This window comes from Pomacea canaliculata, linkage group LG12 (assembly GCF_003073045.1).
Source record: "Pomacea canaliculata isolate SZHN2017 linkage group LG12, ASM307304v1, whole genome shotgun sequence".
NCBI classification, from domain to species: Eukaryota; Metazoa; Mollusca; class Gastropoda; order Architaenioglossa; family Ampullariidae; genus Pomacea; species Pomacea canaliculata.
In genome coordinates, this window is record NC_037601.1 from 9,378,612 (window position 1) to 9,395,158 (window position 16,547).

Sequence of the window (16,547 nt, forward strand, 5' to 3'; positions counted from 1 at the left end):
GCTGTCTAGGTCACACGAGGACAAGAACTGGTACGCGCATGCGCATGTAGTGGGCACCTGTTTCCGGGCGAGGCGATTGCAGTTGTTTGTTGCTGCAGTAAGTTAACTGTATTTTGAGTTTCTGACCTCTTATCACAATGCATGCGAGGCTTACGGATGCTGGTTCCCCCAAACCCCAATCTGTCACTGAGCACACACTGCACAACGTCAGATCTGTCGCAGAGAGCTGTAATTTTCCCCTGTAGCTTCTGTGGAATGTTTCTGTGTGCTCGGTTTCCGATACTGGCTTGTTTGCTTGTTATCCCGGCAGTATGTTTATTTTTGCTTTTCAGCACATCTTTTAACTTTTACAGAATATAGTCTCACAGTTTTAAAGTCTACATTAGACATTGCTTTATTTTTTTCTGATTGGAAATTTTTTATTTATTTCTAGCGGTTAACGTCACGTGATCTTGCGATTGGTCAGTGGTTCAGCTTTACTTTTTAGTCTAAACGAAGGCTGCCCATAAAAAAAATAGCTGCTACTCCCGATAAACAAATGAAAGTATGAAGGTGATCAGTGGTCTGCGCGGTTAGTATTTCTGCATATTGTGAAAGCAGTTACAGACATTAACCTTGAATACCAAAAAAGCAATTTCAGATTTAACATCAGGTTTTACTGAGGATTTTTCAGAATCTGTGAAATCAGCCATTTAAAGCTTGAAATCATCTTTCACTAGATGTCTGTGATGCTTTGACAGAAATATTACTTTTTATATTTTGCAGCAAATAATTTTCAGGCTTCTAAAATTTATTAAGAAAGATTTTCCATTTTGAAATTTTTTTAACCCTTTACTTTTAGAGTATGAGCACCGTAACAGAGGCATTAGATACGCACGTAAATATTTGGCAGCAATGCTGCTTCTGTATTTGTAGTTTTAAGACTCGCCACAAAAACTTGATTCAGCTATGCTCAAACACCTCTTAGTCTACTAAATTAAGTGTTTGATGTGAAGTTGCCAAAGGATAATCCAAAACCTGAGGTGGTGATTGTCTGTTTTTATACATATATATATTAGTCCCCTTAATCACTAGCACTGATGCTGCCTTGATACCCTTACAGAGCTGGCTGTGCTATGGGGTGGAGTACAAGGGAAGGGAGGCAAATCATTAATAATCCTTTCACTATGAAAAGCATGTGGAGTATGCTGCTTCCTTTCTTTGTCACCATGAGTTTCTTTCATTGCTTTTAGAAATAGTTTTTTGCCTTAGTTTGCATACACATCTGTACAAAAAAGCATGTGCAAAGTATAAGTCCACATATGCAATGTCCTCAAACACAGATATTTATCTATACATCAACTTGACTTTTCTTGTTTTTATTAGTGTTTAATGCACCAAAGGGCCAACTTAAAATTCATGAAGAATAATATTTTATTTTTGAAGATATCATAACCTTATAGTTTAGTAATAATAATAAAAATGACTGCTGTTTCATTTAATTAAAATGAGCCTTTTATAAAATAATATCTTTAAAATCAATTCGTAAGATCTTCCCACTCTAATAGTTGGCTGTAAAGATAAACATACATAATTCCATACCGAAGTCTGATATTATGTCACCTCTCACCATTCTTTATGAATGTTCTATAGGTCCCATATTTCTCTTCCATTGTGCATCTTCAACACTTGGATACTAATTGGCTTCCTTCATATTTTAGCCTTATTGTCAGTGGCTCAACAAAGATTACTATTAACATTATGCTGCCAGCACAAATCAGATGACCTCTAATTTTAACAATTGGGCATTTATAAAATTAAAAAATGGAATCTTTAGTTAATACTGTATTTCCCTTTTCATTAGCTTTATTTTTGACTAGACATATTTGCATCAGTTTGTCTAAGGTAAAGGTGCTTAGGATGGCTTTTTCATTGTGAAGATTTCTGACTTGCCATATATAATATTTTCAGAGTTTGTTCCCATAAGCCATATGCTTCAGTAGAAAAAAAACAGATTTTGAGCGTTAACATACTAGATGCAGAGTAGATGATGATAATGCATGCTTGTAATGACAGAACTGTTAAGCATGTGATGTGGAATGGTTTTGTATTTCTAAGCAAAGGAAGTGATGGTCGTATGTACAAGCTTTAAAATAAAGCATTTAAGACTGTTGGTAGAATGTTGATGTTTAAAGTCAAGGAGCAGTGTTCAAACAATGTATATGAATAACATTACTTATCAGAAATTGTGGGTGCAATCTTACTTGAGAGTTTTATGTTTTTGAATGGTTTATATAATGATCACTGGAATTATGGAGCTGTGGATGGATCGGAGGAGGGGGGGGGAGAATGGAGGGAATGGAAATGGATGGCATTACTTTACTAAAGTGTCTGTAAAAAATGTATAAACTGTTGGTGATATTTTACATTTAAAGTTATGTGGTCCTCATTTATGATTTTTATTTCCTTTCACTTCTTTCAAATAAATTGTTATTACTATCTGTAACTGAAGAGGCTTATTCTTCTGGTTTAGTTTCTAGTGTCTGCATGTTAAATCTGAATATGGGATGTAAATATATAAGCTCAATGTGTGCATGCTTTGTGTGTGTGTTTACATGTGCACATGTGTGAACGTTAGTCTGTGCATACATGCATATGCAGGTGTCTGTGTGTCCATAGTCATACATGCATTACAGTACATTTGTAAAGAACCTTCCAGAAAAAAAAGTCGATGAACATACATTATACTTCCAATATCTGATATGCATGAACATATTTGTAGGTTTCTTTTTTTAGTGCTTACCAAAACTGAAAAATCTAATATTCTTAGTTCAGATTCAAATATTATATTCAATAAGATCACGCAAATCGTGTCTTTAAATTAAGCATTATCAGACAAACCTAACAGCAAGCTACCAGCACCTTCTAAGTCAGACACCTAGCATTCCCCTACTCTTTTTTTTTTTTTTAAATACACCACTTTGAAATAATAGGACAGTTTCAAGAGAGATCAAGTAGTTCAGTCTTGTAACTTATTGTGAAGTTATGGAGGCTAATATTTATGGCCAGCAACATTGTAATCCATAATGTGCAAAATAATTTTATAAAGTTTCTTCAGCAAAACATTGATTGTTAGTATGACTTCTTTGTCACTTTGCTTGCAATTCACTTTTGGATTAGAGGAGAGAACGAAGCTTACTCTAACAGCATGTATAGTACTCCATCTGAACACATAGTTCTTCTCTAGTCACAAAGTTATGATGTCACTTCTGAATGTTTTGCACATTATTAAAGTGAGACAAAATATTTTGTACCTGGTCAAGAATGATTATTATATTTATTGATACAATCAAAATAGATTGTACATGGTCAAGGGAGATTATTACACTGCTTACTTTCTGTCTCATCAGACCTTGTTCATAAAGACAGCACTGCTTCCTTTCTATTTTTTAGGCCATCAGCAAAAAGGGCTGCATGTTTAGTTGATACAAGGAAAAACATTTTTTTTAATTTATGCATTCTCTATCGCAACAACACTATCACCACTAGCGAAAATGTGAGCCAGTAACTTTGTCTAATAGATGAGAATGCTATTCTCTAGAAAAAGTTCATATGCTTTTCAGCTGTAATCTTAAATAGTTTTATTGTGTGATATGTAGTTGGAATTGAAACTAAAGCTTATTCTAGGAAACATTTGTGCTGCCTGCATAAGCATAATCTCGATTTTTGAAGACACGATGCTGGCTTGTTCTAATAATTTTGCAAAACATTTTGAAGACATTTTAAAATTACAATTTTCATACAAATTGAAACAAGTCTTGAGTGATCATTTTACTTGTGAAATGACCTAAATAGTCTTTAAAGGAATCTGTACTGTTGGACTTATATTTGAGACATAATGCTGCAAAGAAGAACTAAAGAATGCCCCAAAAAGTATCAACAAAATTACCAAAAATTAAATTATTTAAAGCATTCTTCTAAGAGGGAACGTGCTTGAAAATTTAAGCAGCTTCACCATTTGGATAGCACAACAAATGCACATGGTGACATTTTTTCTTCCTCCACTTCGACAATGCTGCAGAAATAATATGGACAAAGCAAGCATGAGTAATAAAAGTGCCATGGTGATCAGCTGTCTCATTTAAAGATTATGGGGATAATGACAGTGTTATGTTGTTGCTTTGATGTCATGTTGGTTGTAGGATTGTACAACAGTGTTAAATTTCATCTACATGGTTTGCATTAGACATACTTTTTCAACAGTATATACAGCTCAGTCACCATCCAGCAATTGTGTGTATATGTGCATTACAGCTGTACATGCAGATAGAGAAGAGAAGCTAGATAAGAAGATGAGAAAAACTTGGATGTTAGAAAAAAGTGAAAGTACTGGGATATAGATGGATGTAAAGAATTTTGTGGCCTATGTCATATTCAAATTTTTTTTTAATTTGAATTTTTAAAAATTTATTTTGTTGTTGATGAAATTCTTTATTATCTCTTTACATAGAAATTGAAATATGCCATGATTCCAATCTTTTTTTTTTAACTTGGCAATTGTGTTTTGCATTCATTCTTAACTTTTCTAAAAACTTCAAATTTTAAGACAATATAATATTAAAATTTATTAAAAAAAAGAGTCATTATATATGGTCCTATAGCACATTTTACTAGAATTAAAAGACGTAAAACCAACTATGTTAATATTATAGACTTGGTGTGGGAAAGGTGGAGAAAGTGAAAGAGCACAAAGATTAGAGATTATAAATTGAAGGTATTTTTCCTGCAAGCATGTTTACTTGAAAAAGGGGGAAATCTCAAGGTCATGCTAAAAGGCTGGAAAACATGATGGGGATTTGTGATCTTCTAATCACTTCTGCTCAAGCTATGGCCGTAAATGAAATAGAGTTAAAGTGTTTGTAATCACAGTTGCTGGTGGGCCTTTAACTTGTAGTGTTTGGTGATAAGCTAGAGGCAAGACTTCACCTGTGATGCCAGTGGCATTGACAGAGAGTCCTAATTATGAGCTGTGCTGGCATGCAAGGGGTGTGATGGTGTTGGAGGGGGGAGCTATCTGATAGTGACTCATAGTGACAAAAATCATTTTACATTTATGGCAAACTGCTGGTGATAAATAACTCTTCTGCTGAAGCAAAACAGGGCTGGGAAAAGTAGGAAGGCAGGAGGAGGATGATGGACGGAAAGACATTTTTGGCACTTTGAGAGATATTTACGAGGCAGGACATTTACACCATGCACAGTGCAGCAGCCAGATGCTGCCAGGGTTGCGGCTGTAGATAATCAGTCACAATTTGCCCGCTTGACGTAACTGACGCTCACAATTTATCATTCTCAGTAAGCCAGGGGACTTGGCTGGAATTCCAACTGCTGTTTGGCAGATTAAGCACCATTTCTTCTGTTGTTTGCCACCACAGTCAATGTGCATCATTAAATGAAGAGTTGTTTTCATTCAGTGCTGTATACAGCATGCTTTGCTTAATACATTAGGAATGGCTATTTATGGATCCTGTGTAAGTGGAACTGTAGAATCTGTATTTAATGAATCTGTTAATGCTTGTATTTCCTTGCAGCTGATTTTTTTTTTAAAATGCTTTTTCAGGAATGGCTGTTTGGAAAAGAACTTTGTTTTTTTCCAGTTATAAATGATTTCACTTGTTTTACAATTACCATAGTCTCACAGCATATAATTTGCAATACCTTTTTCAAGGAGAATAATTTCGATATATGACCTATGAAGTATCATGCATATTTTGCAAGCCCTTCACAACAGAATCAAAAGCTTAAAAAGCAGAAGGCAGACCATGTAATGTGAATTGTACTGTTTAGTGATGTATAGGACAGTGTGACAATTGATGTATGGGTAGTGATCTGTGATGTGCTGGGAAGTGACAGTTATTGAGTTTGTGATTGTGGCTTTTCCTTCTGTATGTGAGAATTTCAGGATGGCTCGGAAGGATGTTTTTCATGGTAACTATACAGTGCAATGCCTTAAAATGAAAATTTTCCTGTCACTTTTGTATAGGCCAAAGCCTGGACCGATGCTGCTTGGAGCTGAGCACATTTTCTTTCAGCATTCTGTGCATTTTGGCTGCTTTGTCTCTTTCAGACCAGAAATTGGTCTTCCAGACTTATTTGTCTAACTAAATTTCAAGGTTTCCTGCTGTAATTAACAGTTGTTGGGCTACTACCTTCTCAATGAGAGTGTTCTTTACAATTAGATGTTGTGGCACATTCTGGATGTTTCTGAACTGATTTGGCTAAGACCTTGCAAATTCAGCATTTTGTCTTCTTTTTTACCCTTAAACTCGTGGAATTAAGAGTTTAAAATATATATAATGTGGAAGTTTTACATTATCACAGAATGAAATCTCATGTTTCTTAAATTTTTAATGTAGTGAAAGTATGCAGGATGTCCCTGTCAGAAAATGAAACATATAGTAAATAATTTTGCTCTCTCACATTATGTATTTCTTTTACAAGTGTTCTGGTACTTATTTTCATCAGGGATCTTTTTACATTTCCATGATAATGTATTTTATTATCTGATTAAAATTAACAACATGAACAAGCAGACAAAGGTATCAGACATGTAATGCATACATATATAAAACTAATGTCTACAAGTGATGGTTTCACCTATTGCTGGATGGAATTTAAACAGTTTATCTTGGAAAGCTATAAAAGCATAGCTTTACATTTTGATCATACCACTCTTTACAACACAGCATTGAAATTTTTAAACATGCATTTCCATTTTAGTACCATTGGTAGCATAGAAAATAAATATTGTGGTATCATCAAAGCCTTGCTACAGCTGAAGATTTCTACATGATCAATGAGTGAAGTATGATTCAAGCAGACTCCTGGAAGTTGAAGGCCCAGTATTCATATTACTGTGCTGTGTTTATTTGTTAGAACTTCTGTGTTTTTTGAGATGTATGTTAGGGTCTCAAACTCATAGGAGTTGGATTGCTGAGATGGACATAAATTCACATTTATTGAATGCTTTAAGATTCATATTACAGCAGGTGGAGATATAACTGCTGCCAGTTGAAACTTAAGAGTCAGAGCATGTGGAGTTCTCAACTGTAGGTTTTAAATTAAGTATGCACAATGTATTTATTAACAGGCGCCTTTACTTGCATTTTGCTATTGCTTATTGGCCTTTTATCTGAAAGTTAGATTAAATCTTTTCAAGTTGTTTAAGCACTGACTGACCTGTACTTTTAAAGTTATTTTATGTGAAGTACATTAACTTATTTTACATTTATAGCGAGCCATGTATTTTGATGTTTGTACTTTGATTCTTTGCTATAAGATAAAAATTGTCTGAAATGATTCTTAGAACCTTTAGACATGTGCCATTTGAAATGTTGATTGTTGTCTGTTTCAGGGATGGAGGACACATCTGACATAGACACACATTTGTGTCTGGTTTGCAATCAGACAATTGTGGGTCTTCTGAACTATGTCATGCACAAAAAGACTGAGTGCCCCAAAAAACGTTATTCCCAGCAACAGCAACAGCAACAGCAACAACAAAGTGCCTTTAATGGAAATTCTAAGCTTTATGATCACTCTTTCAGTCTCAGCAGCACATCTTCTCACCAAGGAGCTAGTCACCAAAATGATGTACTGCGGGACTCCTCCAACAGTTATGGCCTTGGCAGTCAGGACAGTTTTATCTTTCCCTGTGCACCTCCAGAGTATGGTAACAAGCCTGGGAGCTACAATCAGCAGCCAGGTGCACAACTTACCGTTACCCAGAGCTATGCCTCTGCTAAAATTTCTGGAACTCATCCGTCAAATACTGGTCTTTCAGTTGATGTGAACTCTCCTCTTTCTTCTTTTATTGACTCATCTTTCAGTCCAAGTGAAGACAGTCCAGTTGATTCCAATTCAGTTCTTCAGGATCCTGAATCACCCAAATCAAGGCCAGACTTCTTTCAGTCTCTTGAACTAAAAAGCATCACTGGGCGGAAGCAAAGTGCAACAGAACCACAGGGTCGAGGGTCAAAAGGCAAGAGACGGTGGGTGCAGGAAGAGCCCATTGACTTTGACCTACCCATCACCATGATTCTCAGTAATCTGGACTTCAGCAGTGACGAGGAAAGCTGTGTTGTCAACTTTCCCTCTGATGAAGACCCTGAAGATGAGGGTAGTGATTCTGAATGGTCCTCACCACCAAAAAGTCACACTGGTGGCAAGTGGAAGCCTGGAGAAGGTCCATCAAAAATATATCATCGTCACCAGCTTGTTGGTGGGAAATGGAAACCAGGGCAGGGGCTGCAGAGAGTGGAGAGAACTCGAGAAACTAAGTCCTCAAGATCTGCAGATCTCAAAACCAACAGACCCTACTTTTGCAACTTATGCAAAAGCACTTTTCCTGATCATTACTCCTCTTCAGCTCATTTTGTCAGCGAAACTCACAGAGAAGCTGTGGAAGCACAACGTAAAGGGACCCACAGTAAGAAGGAACTAGTCTCAGCAAGTTTAGATGGCTCTTTAGGGGGTTCGGACTCACTGACAAGTGAGACTTCAGTGGCCAGTAGTCAACAGGTTGCAGAAGATAGCATTGAAACTCAGGTAGCTATGGCTAACTTTGCACCTATTTCGTTAAATTCGCCCAAAAAGCGTTGTTATTCTGGACCATTCTGCCAAACATGTGATTTATACTTTGATAGTGCTATAGTCTATGAAATCCATTGTGATACAAAGCAACACAAAGATATGGTGGAGAAGAAAAAGCAGAGTCAGCATGCAGCCACAATGAAGGCACCCACAGTGGATCAGTGTACCAAAGGTGACCTTGCTACCCAACTGGTTGTCTCTAAAACTGATGACAACCATGTGTCTAACCAAAAGGACAAAGAATGTCTTCCAGAAGTCACCACTGTGTCATTTGTAAAAAGACATTTGCGCGAAAGTACGAGATGGCCCGGCATCTTCTAACGCACTTCCATAAGCAGCGGGCAGTAAGACATCCGCAGGCTTTAGAGATGCTGGACAAGTACAACAAGTATGTCATTCGTTTGTGTCCCTTTCAGTGCAACGTCTGCCAGTTTTACTTCAACCGCGCTGCTGATCTCCTCGACCACCTGAAAACGAAAGAGCACAAGCAGAGCTGCGAGGACCTGGTGGGCCCACTGCTGTGTGTGACATGCAAGTACAAGACGCATTCTCCGGACGACATCTTACAGCACGTGCAGACGAGACAGCACCACGCCCTTGTTGCTCGCAACCACCACGTGTGCATTATACGAGAGTGTCACTCCAAGATCACGTGCAAGTTCTGTGGCGTGCAGATGCACTCAGCCGTGCGCATGAAGCGGCACGTGGACTTTCGCCATAAGGACCGCAAAGTGCAAGAGCGACTGGAGGTCCGAGCTACCACCAACCGACACGTCTGCCCAGACTGTGGTAAAATGTACAGGAGCAAGTCGGCCTTACAGAAGCACTATCGCCAGAGACATCAGAAGTGCAAGCCATACAGGTGTGATGTGTGCAACAAGGGATTCTCAGAAATGCGTGGACTTATGATGCATGACCGCACTTCATTGCACGAGAGAAGGGTCAGAGCCAAAGCAGCTACGGGATGGCGATGACCTCGCTACAGAAGACTCCGACCTTAACGTAGAGTCGGAGAAAGAAGTATTGGGAAAGGAACTTGTATCACAACCTGCTGGAAAAAAGGTGGGAGGTTCAGCTACAAGCAGAGTACCAAAGAGAAAGAGAGGAAAGCCGAGAAGATTCCGACTTGTTGAAGGAGAAAGTGATGATGATCCTTCCATTTCAGACAGAATAGGTGTTGTGCTGCGTTCGCGCAGGAACGAAGAAAACTCCAACGAAGATGGAAAGTCAGAATTAAAATCGTCGCAGGACGATCTTTCAGGAGGATGTGACAAGCCGTTTGGCGATAATTTGGAAAATGAGGTGAGACAACTTGAGAGAAAAGAGAAAGAAGAAAGCATTATCTTTACTGAAAGTATAGCTAGTGAACAGATGGCTAAAAATGATGTGCTAGATATGAACAACAGAACCGGCTGTGTAGAAGTCGCTCAAAATCCTGAGGAGTGTTTTGAAGACCGAGTGAACATAACTTTAGATAACAGTGGGCTTAAAGGTGGAGAACGTGTCAGACCCAAAGGCTCTGCAAGAACGTTCAAAGGTGCGGATATCTTCAGTTGTGAGCATTGTCAAGAATTCTGCGGTGAAACGATGGAGGACCTGAGGACGCACTATATGCAAGAACATCCTTCTCACATTATTCATTGTGACCCCTGCAGTCAGTTTTTTCTGTCCAAAAAGGCGTACAAGATTCACTGCGCTGGAGGTACTCACCAGGCTCGTCTCAACAATCTGGTGGACACAGACGATAAGGTGGCGCTGCATGTCTGTCCTCACTGCAGCAAAAAGTACAACGACGAGAAGAGCTTTCAGCTCCACGTGGAGTTCACCCACCTGCATATCAGTACCGAGGAGGCCGTGGCGCGGCTGTGTCAAGGTCGTGACATGGTGACACAGTTGTACGGAGAGCACCTCAGGCAGCTGGAGAAGGTCAGTCACGACTCGACGGTCTCCTGCCCCTGAGTGTGGCAAGTTCTTCGTCAAGACGAACCTCATCGAGCACCTCAGGACCCACACTGGCGAGAGGCCGTTTAAGTGCCGGCACTGCGCCAGTGACTTCGGCTCCCGCATGTCTCTACGCCGCCATTTAATCGAGCACATCGGCTACGGCGTGCACAAGTGTGAGACCTGCGGGCGGGAGTTCAAGAAGCAGAACGCCTTCTACTTCCACCAGCGCCTGCACCAGAGCGAGAAGAAAGGGTTAAAATTTGACTGTGACGTGTGCGGAGCTTCGTTTCTTCTCCAGTCGCAGCTGGTCAACCACAAAAAGAGGCATGGGGACCGCAACTTTAAGTGCACTGTGCCCGGCTGCCACTGGCATTTTGTCCTCAAGACAGAACTGGACCAACACATGCTAACCCACACTCAGGAGAAGACCTTTCTGTGCGATGTCTGCGGTAATGGGTTTAGCAACAAGACTCGCTTAAAGCGCCACGTTAAGACCCACCAGGCTACCCGGGAGATTCCATGTGAGTATTGTCCTTACAAGGCCGGGTGCAAGACGCATCTTCGCCGGCACATGCGCATTCACATCGGTAGTAAACCTTTCAAGTGCCTGTACTGCCCCTACGCCTGCAACACACATGAAAACATCCGCAAGCACATCCTGAAGACCAGGAAGCACCAGGGGCTAAAGATCTACCCGTGCAAGTTCTGCACCTTCCAGTCAAATGAAGGGAAAGATTTCAAGAAGCACCTCATGCTGGAGCATATGGAGTACCTGAAGGCCAGGCCTTCCGAGTCCCTGGTAAAGTTTACCGGTCTCTATCACCCTGAAGAGGACATCACGCAGCCTCCAGAAGGCGGAGAGATCCATCAGGTCATGAAGGGACGGTTTGTCAAGACCTACGACAGCAGTCGTCAGCTAAGCGGTGACCCTGCGAACTGCTCCAAAAAGAAAGGCGCCATAGCAGGGAAACGAAAGACTAAATGTGTTCAAGATATGCCGCCACTTGAGCACAGCCTACTGCACGAGCACAAAATGATGAGCACGAGCGACGCGACCTTGAACCAGGTCATTGTACCGGAAGGAAGTGCCTTGTCCCTGGTCGCCCATCAACAGTCCCCTCCTGCGACCAAACGTCCAGCAAGTGGATGTTGCCGTGGTGTATCCTCAGAGCCTCCCCTGGAGCGTGGTGGCTCGCGAGAACTGGCTGACTGCAGGGGGCCAGGTGGTTGACGTCGTGGCCCAACCCACGCAAATCCAAACCTACGCTCCAGAGGCCGTGCAGATGCTCGGCAGTCACGTGGCCGGCACAGCCTTCATGAGCAGCACCCAGGGTGCTCCCAGTATTCTGACAGTGGTCAACGTGGACGATCAGACGTTTCAGCAGATGGAGGCTGGCAGTTTCCAGGTGATTCCCACCAATGTCACCATCAACCATTAACTCGATGCAGGCCTACATGAATTTATGGCAGGCTATGCTCTCAGCTTGCCACCTGCTCACCCTCGGTATTCCTAGATGTGCGAGCAGACTTTACCCTCAGTAGCCGTCCATCGGTCGGTTGTCGCGGGCCTGTAATCGAGCTACATTATTAAATGTGAACTTACTGACAGTGGCATAGCAGATGATATTGATATATAAGGAAGTAAGGCCTCCGTGAGCTATATAAGTACAGGATATAGGAATTAGCTAAAGAAATGGGAGGTTTCCTGCTTTGGTTCATCTTACCCTTGCAGTGTGGCATTGCCTGTAGCTGAAAGATAAGAGCCAATTAGAGTTCCTCCCATGTCTTCTTCGCCAACGTTGTACTTGGAGGTGTAGTTATGTCCGTCCCTCGGAGCTGTCATTAGATTGCTGCTTTCTGCCATCCACTCGCCAGATGTCGTCTCGACTCATTAAGGTATGAGGTTTGGGCACACTATGTTCTGTGTGTGGACACAGCATGGTTGGGCACCTGCAATCTGGCGTTTCCGGTCCTACAAAGGGCTGTGACAAAAAATGAAAAGGTAAAGGTTGCATAGCCTAGTGGTCGTATAAGAAAAAGATATTGGCAAGGCTGGGCTCAACCTACTCCTTCCACTGCCTTTAGCCTCCTCTGATGAATCGGGTACTCACCCGAATCATGTTTATAGCATGTTAGCATACCTGAGTTGGAGAAATCGGCTTCCCACAGACAGTGGATAAAACTCCGTATTCATGGACTCAGGGTGGGCCTAATCAATTCTTTTGACCAGCTTTATTGTATTTTCCCTCCAAGAGCTTTCTTCTGTATAGATTAAATATGGCTGATTTCGTGATTGATTCACCTCAGCAGTAACGAACAGAATTTTCTAGACAAATGAACTGGACAAATCTGGTGTCCAAGAACTATTCGATGTATACTGTTTTTATGATATTCATAATATGAGAGTTGTTGACCCCCTACAAATAAAGGATACCATTCGATTTATCTCCACCCCCACGCCACTCCCCGTTACTTTATTTAGTTTTCGAATTCCTTTTTTCGTCAAATGCTTGGGGGCGGAACATTATTTGGTCAGAATAGATAAATTCAAATATATCTTGTCTGTTTTTCCCCCCTTTTGAAATGTTTATCGTTTAGTTGTAAGGTTCCCGTCTAACCCTCTTACCTAGCAGGCGGTCCGGTGGCGCAATGGTTAGCGCCTGTCACCAATACAGTGAAGGTTGGCTGTCCTGGGTTCAGCTTTTGTCTCGGGAACCCTGCAGGATCTTTCTCTGCATGTGGCATCTGTTTACAGGGCTGGCTGCCATGTCGTCATATAGCCTTAGTTGCTGGCTCGGCTTAAAATACCAATCCTCCCTCCAACCCTGTACCACGCAGGCAGTGGTACCCATTTTTGGGAATCGCTATTTCTAGGTTATTTTATATTGTTATGTTGGCTTTTATGTAACGACGTACTCTAGAACATGATTGTTTGCTTGTCGGGGTAACTTAACCGCCTAGTTTCCCTCCTCACGTGGTGACGAGGTTACCTATGGGTAGATTGCCGATGTCCACGAACACGAGTCCTGCTGGGTGAGCGGGAAATGTTCTTCTAACAGCATAGACCAACCACTTCACTTGCTACGGAGTCGAATGCTGCCACCACCAGGCATTGGCGCCACCACACCTGCGAGGTACTTCTCGTTTTTTTAAGCGCACCTGAAAGTATATCTAGTGATGATATGGTTTAGATGTCTACCTAAACTTGTGTTTTTGGTGGAACGACGCCCCGAGAGAAGCATTTTGTGTTCATTTGTTAAAGCTAATTAACGAGGTTTCTCGCTGGCTTTTCTTACATACTGGAAACATGAATGAGCGACGTAGACTGCTGCAGCCTCCACTTCATTCAACCATCTTAGTGATGTGATCCTATCAAAATTCTATCTACATTTTTGTTTCTGCATTTGAACCTCATTAAAGTATGTGGTATGGGTGAGTGCATGCCTGTAAGAGAGCGCGTACACGCACACATAAAGCTGTCGCGCACGCAAATGTTTTTTTCCCAAAAGATGAATAAGGTTGATGAAAGTCGCGTGAAAATTATATTTTAATATGCAGGATAATTTATATCTCACATGTAACTGCGATAAGTTTCATGGAATCAATCTGTATACGAAGGTATTTTCGTAATAAAATCCAAAAGGTGAAGGAATCGGTGTTTTATATCATTTTGTTTTTGATTCGTTTCATTTGGAAACTTATTCACACACACACAGGCACGCGCGAGAAGGCAAACAGGACCACAAATTGTTACCATGCCACCCAGCGCGCGTGGGCGACACATGCCAGCACGTGCAGATGCCATGAGAAGGACAAGAAGCACGTCCACAGCTACCTCGCCATGCGCAGCTGTCGCTAGAACGGAAACACTTCTAACGTATCACTTTGACGGAAACCGTACACAGCTACAGGAAACACTTCGAAATTTAAGAAAACAGTTGAGAAAACAAAAAGAGACCAGCTCATCTTTCGTGATACGTAAAAAGATCGAGCTGAATGATCAGAGTAGCACGATGTTCCTTTAGGTGATAAGAGAAACCTGGAGGATCGGATACACCTAGCTAGTGAAGTGTGGATGGTAGACAGGTTCTAGTCAAACAGTAAAGGGAGCTACCCAACAAGGGACAGCTTCCTCAAGAACAATTAGTACTCTACATGTGGTCATTCGACTCTTACAAGTGGTCATTCGTCCGACAAAGTCACTTTTCGGGTTTTCCGAAGGAAAAAGAAAGAAGCATGTCTGTACTCGATATGTTTCGTGTGTGTGTGGATTTACAACAGTTTCTCGCGCAATATCTCGGGCTTCTTGGCTATTATCTCCTCCAACTTTGTGTTCTTTCAGAAATTCGGTAAACTCACTAATGCCCCATTGGTCAAGACGAATGTTGCGAGTGGTTTGCCTGTTGACCCCTGAAGGGTGGGTCAGCAGTGAGACTTGACTGCCAGCACGCGGCTATCAGGTTTCAAAGCTAGCAGATCGATGGATGGGGCGAACCTTGCACGTGACAGTCCTGTCCACCCTCCCAAAAGAGGAGGGATGGGAGCTGGCGGTAGTGCGACATGTTTTGGTCGCCACTGAGGGTGGGTGAGGGTGTTTATACATTACTGACCATGGGAATAGCTGTTAAATTGTAAGAATATGAACATCCAGTATTATTAATTAGCTTCAGTGGTAAGGTGGTGTTTGGAACAAATAACAATGGTTTTCATTCTTGCTTCATATGCACCTGGACGGTCCGGTGGAGCAATAGTTAGCGCCTGTCACCAGTTGGCTGTCCTGGGTTCGGATCTCGTCTCGGGAAAGCTGATCTTTCTTCATGTGGCATCTATTTACATTTTAAAATGATAATTCCCAAAATATAGTAGTACTTATATAATTATGATTAATTGTGATGATATAATCCTTCGAACATCAGCATTCTCACCTACCTCTTGAGAACTCTGTAACGTATTTCTGACAGTGAGTGCGGCTCAGTGCACCTAATCTGTGCACTTCGTCGAGTCAAAGGAAGAAACATCGCTCAGGTTATGTTCAAAAAGCGATTTTATATTTTGTCCAGTAAATGAAACCAACCACTGACGTTTAAGAAAAATACAAAAAAATAAAATGTCCAAGTGGAAATCACTCAACAGTCGGATATTTGTAGCAGATGTATAATAATTTGTTGTGATTCCCAGCTATGTTTACAATTTATTGTATGTGACGTCAGCATTGTGCAACACATGCTAGATGCGTCTCGTGGCGAGGGAGAAGCTGACCCTTTCTCCAGACTCTTGTGTCCGGTTTTGTTGTGAGTGTTGATGAATCGTTGCACCCTGACAGTTGTTGCCGAGTCGCTGCACCCAGACAGCGAGGGGCTGGAGCCAGAGTGACGTGGCAGGTTCAGGGCCCGTCACCCCGCATCACCATTTTGATGAGCTATGGGTGTCACAGCGAGGTCCTCTCCAGTACAGCGGCGCACGCATGCATCACGCGCACCACGGCACGCGCCGGCCCATACCAGCAGCACGGACCTCGGCTCTGGCAGCAGCGTGATCACTGCCTGACTGGCTGGATGGATGGTCGCTGGAACCAGCGTCTTGCCGTGACCAGCGGCGACTTGATAGCTGTTATGATCTGGAAAAATGACTGCTAGTGCTGGTCACAATATAATGATTGTTAGTGATAGTCATGACATTGTCATGTGACTATTAGCTCTCGTCATGATTATCATGGTCACAGGCGGCCTCTAGGGGTGGCGACTAGGGCCTGAGGGGAGCCCCGCGATAAGAGATTCTTGTCTTCTCACGAGGCTCTGGTCCCTGCATATGACACTCGTAACAATAACAATATAATAAGTGTTCACTTGTATAGCTCCTTATGCTGACCCTAACCCTCAAGGCGCTTCACAGAAGGTGATGTGATCTCAGAATAAGATGACTGCTAACCCGCCTCTGCCATGATGACTGATAACACCACTATAATGATTCAG

At 41.7% G+C, this 16,547-nt stretch overlaps 1 protein-coding gene across 1 annotated transcript; it reads left to right on the plus strand.

Moving 5' to 3' along the window:
• The first annotated feature begins 9 nt into the window (after positions 1 to 9).
• LOC112577341 (zinc finger protein 208-like) lies at positions 10 to 14,223 on the plus strand. Its single transcript, XM_025260396.1, is given in 5 exon segments — positions 10 to 97; positions 7,394 to 8,895; positions 8,898 to 9,603; positions 9,797 to 10,392; positions 10,520 to 14,223. Coding segments are annotated over 4 exon segments (4,089 nt in total). The 5' UTR covers positions 10 to 97; positions 7,394 to 7,395; the 3' UTR covers positions 11,807 to 14,223.
• Positions 14,224 to 16,547: the final 2,324 nt, after the last annotated feature.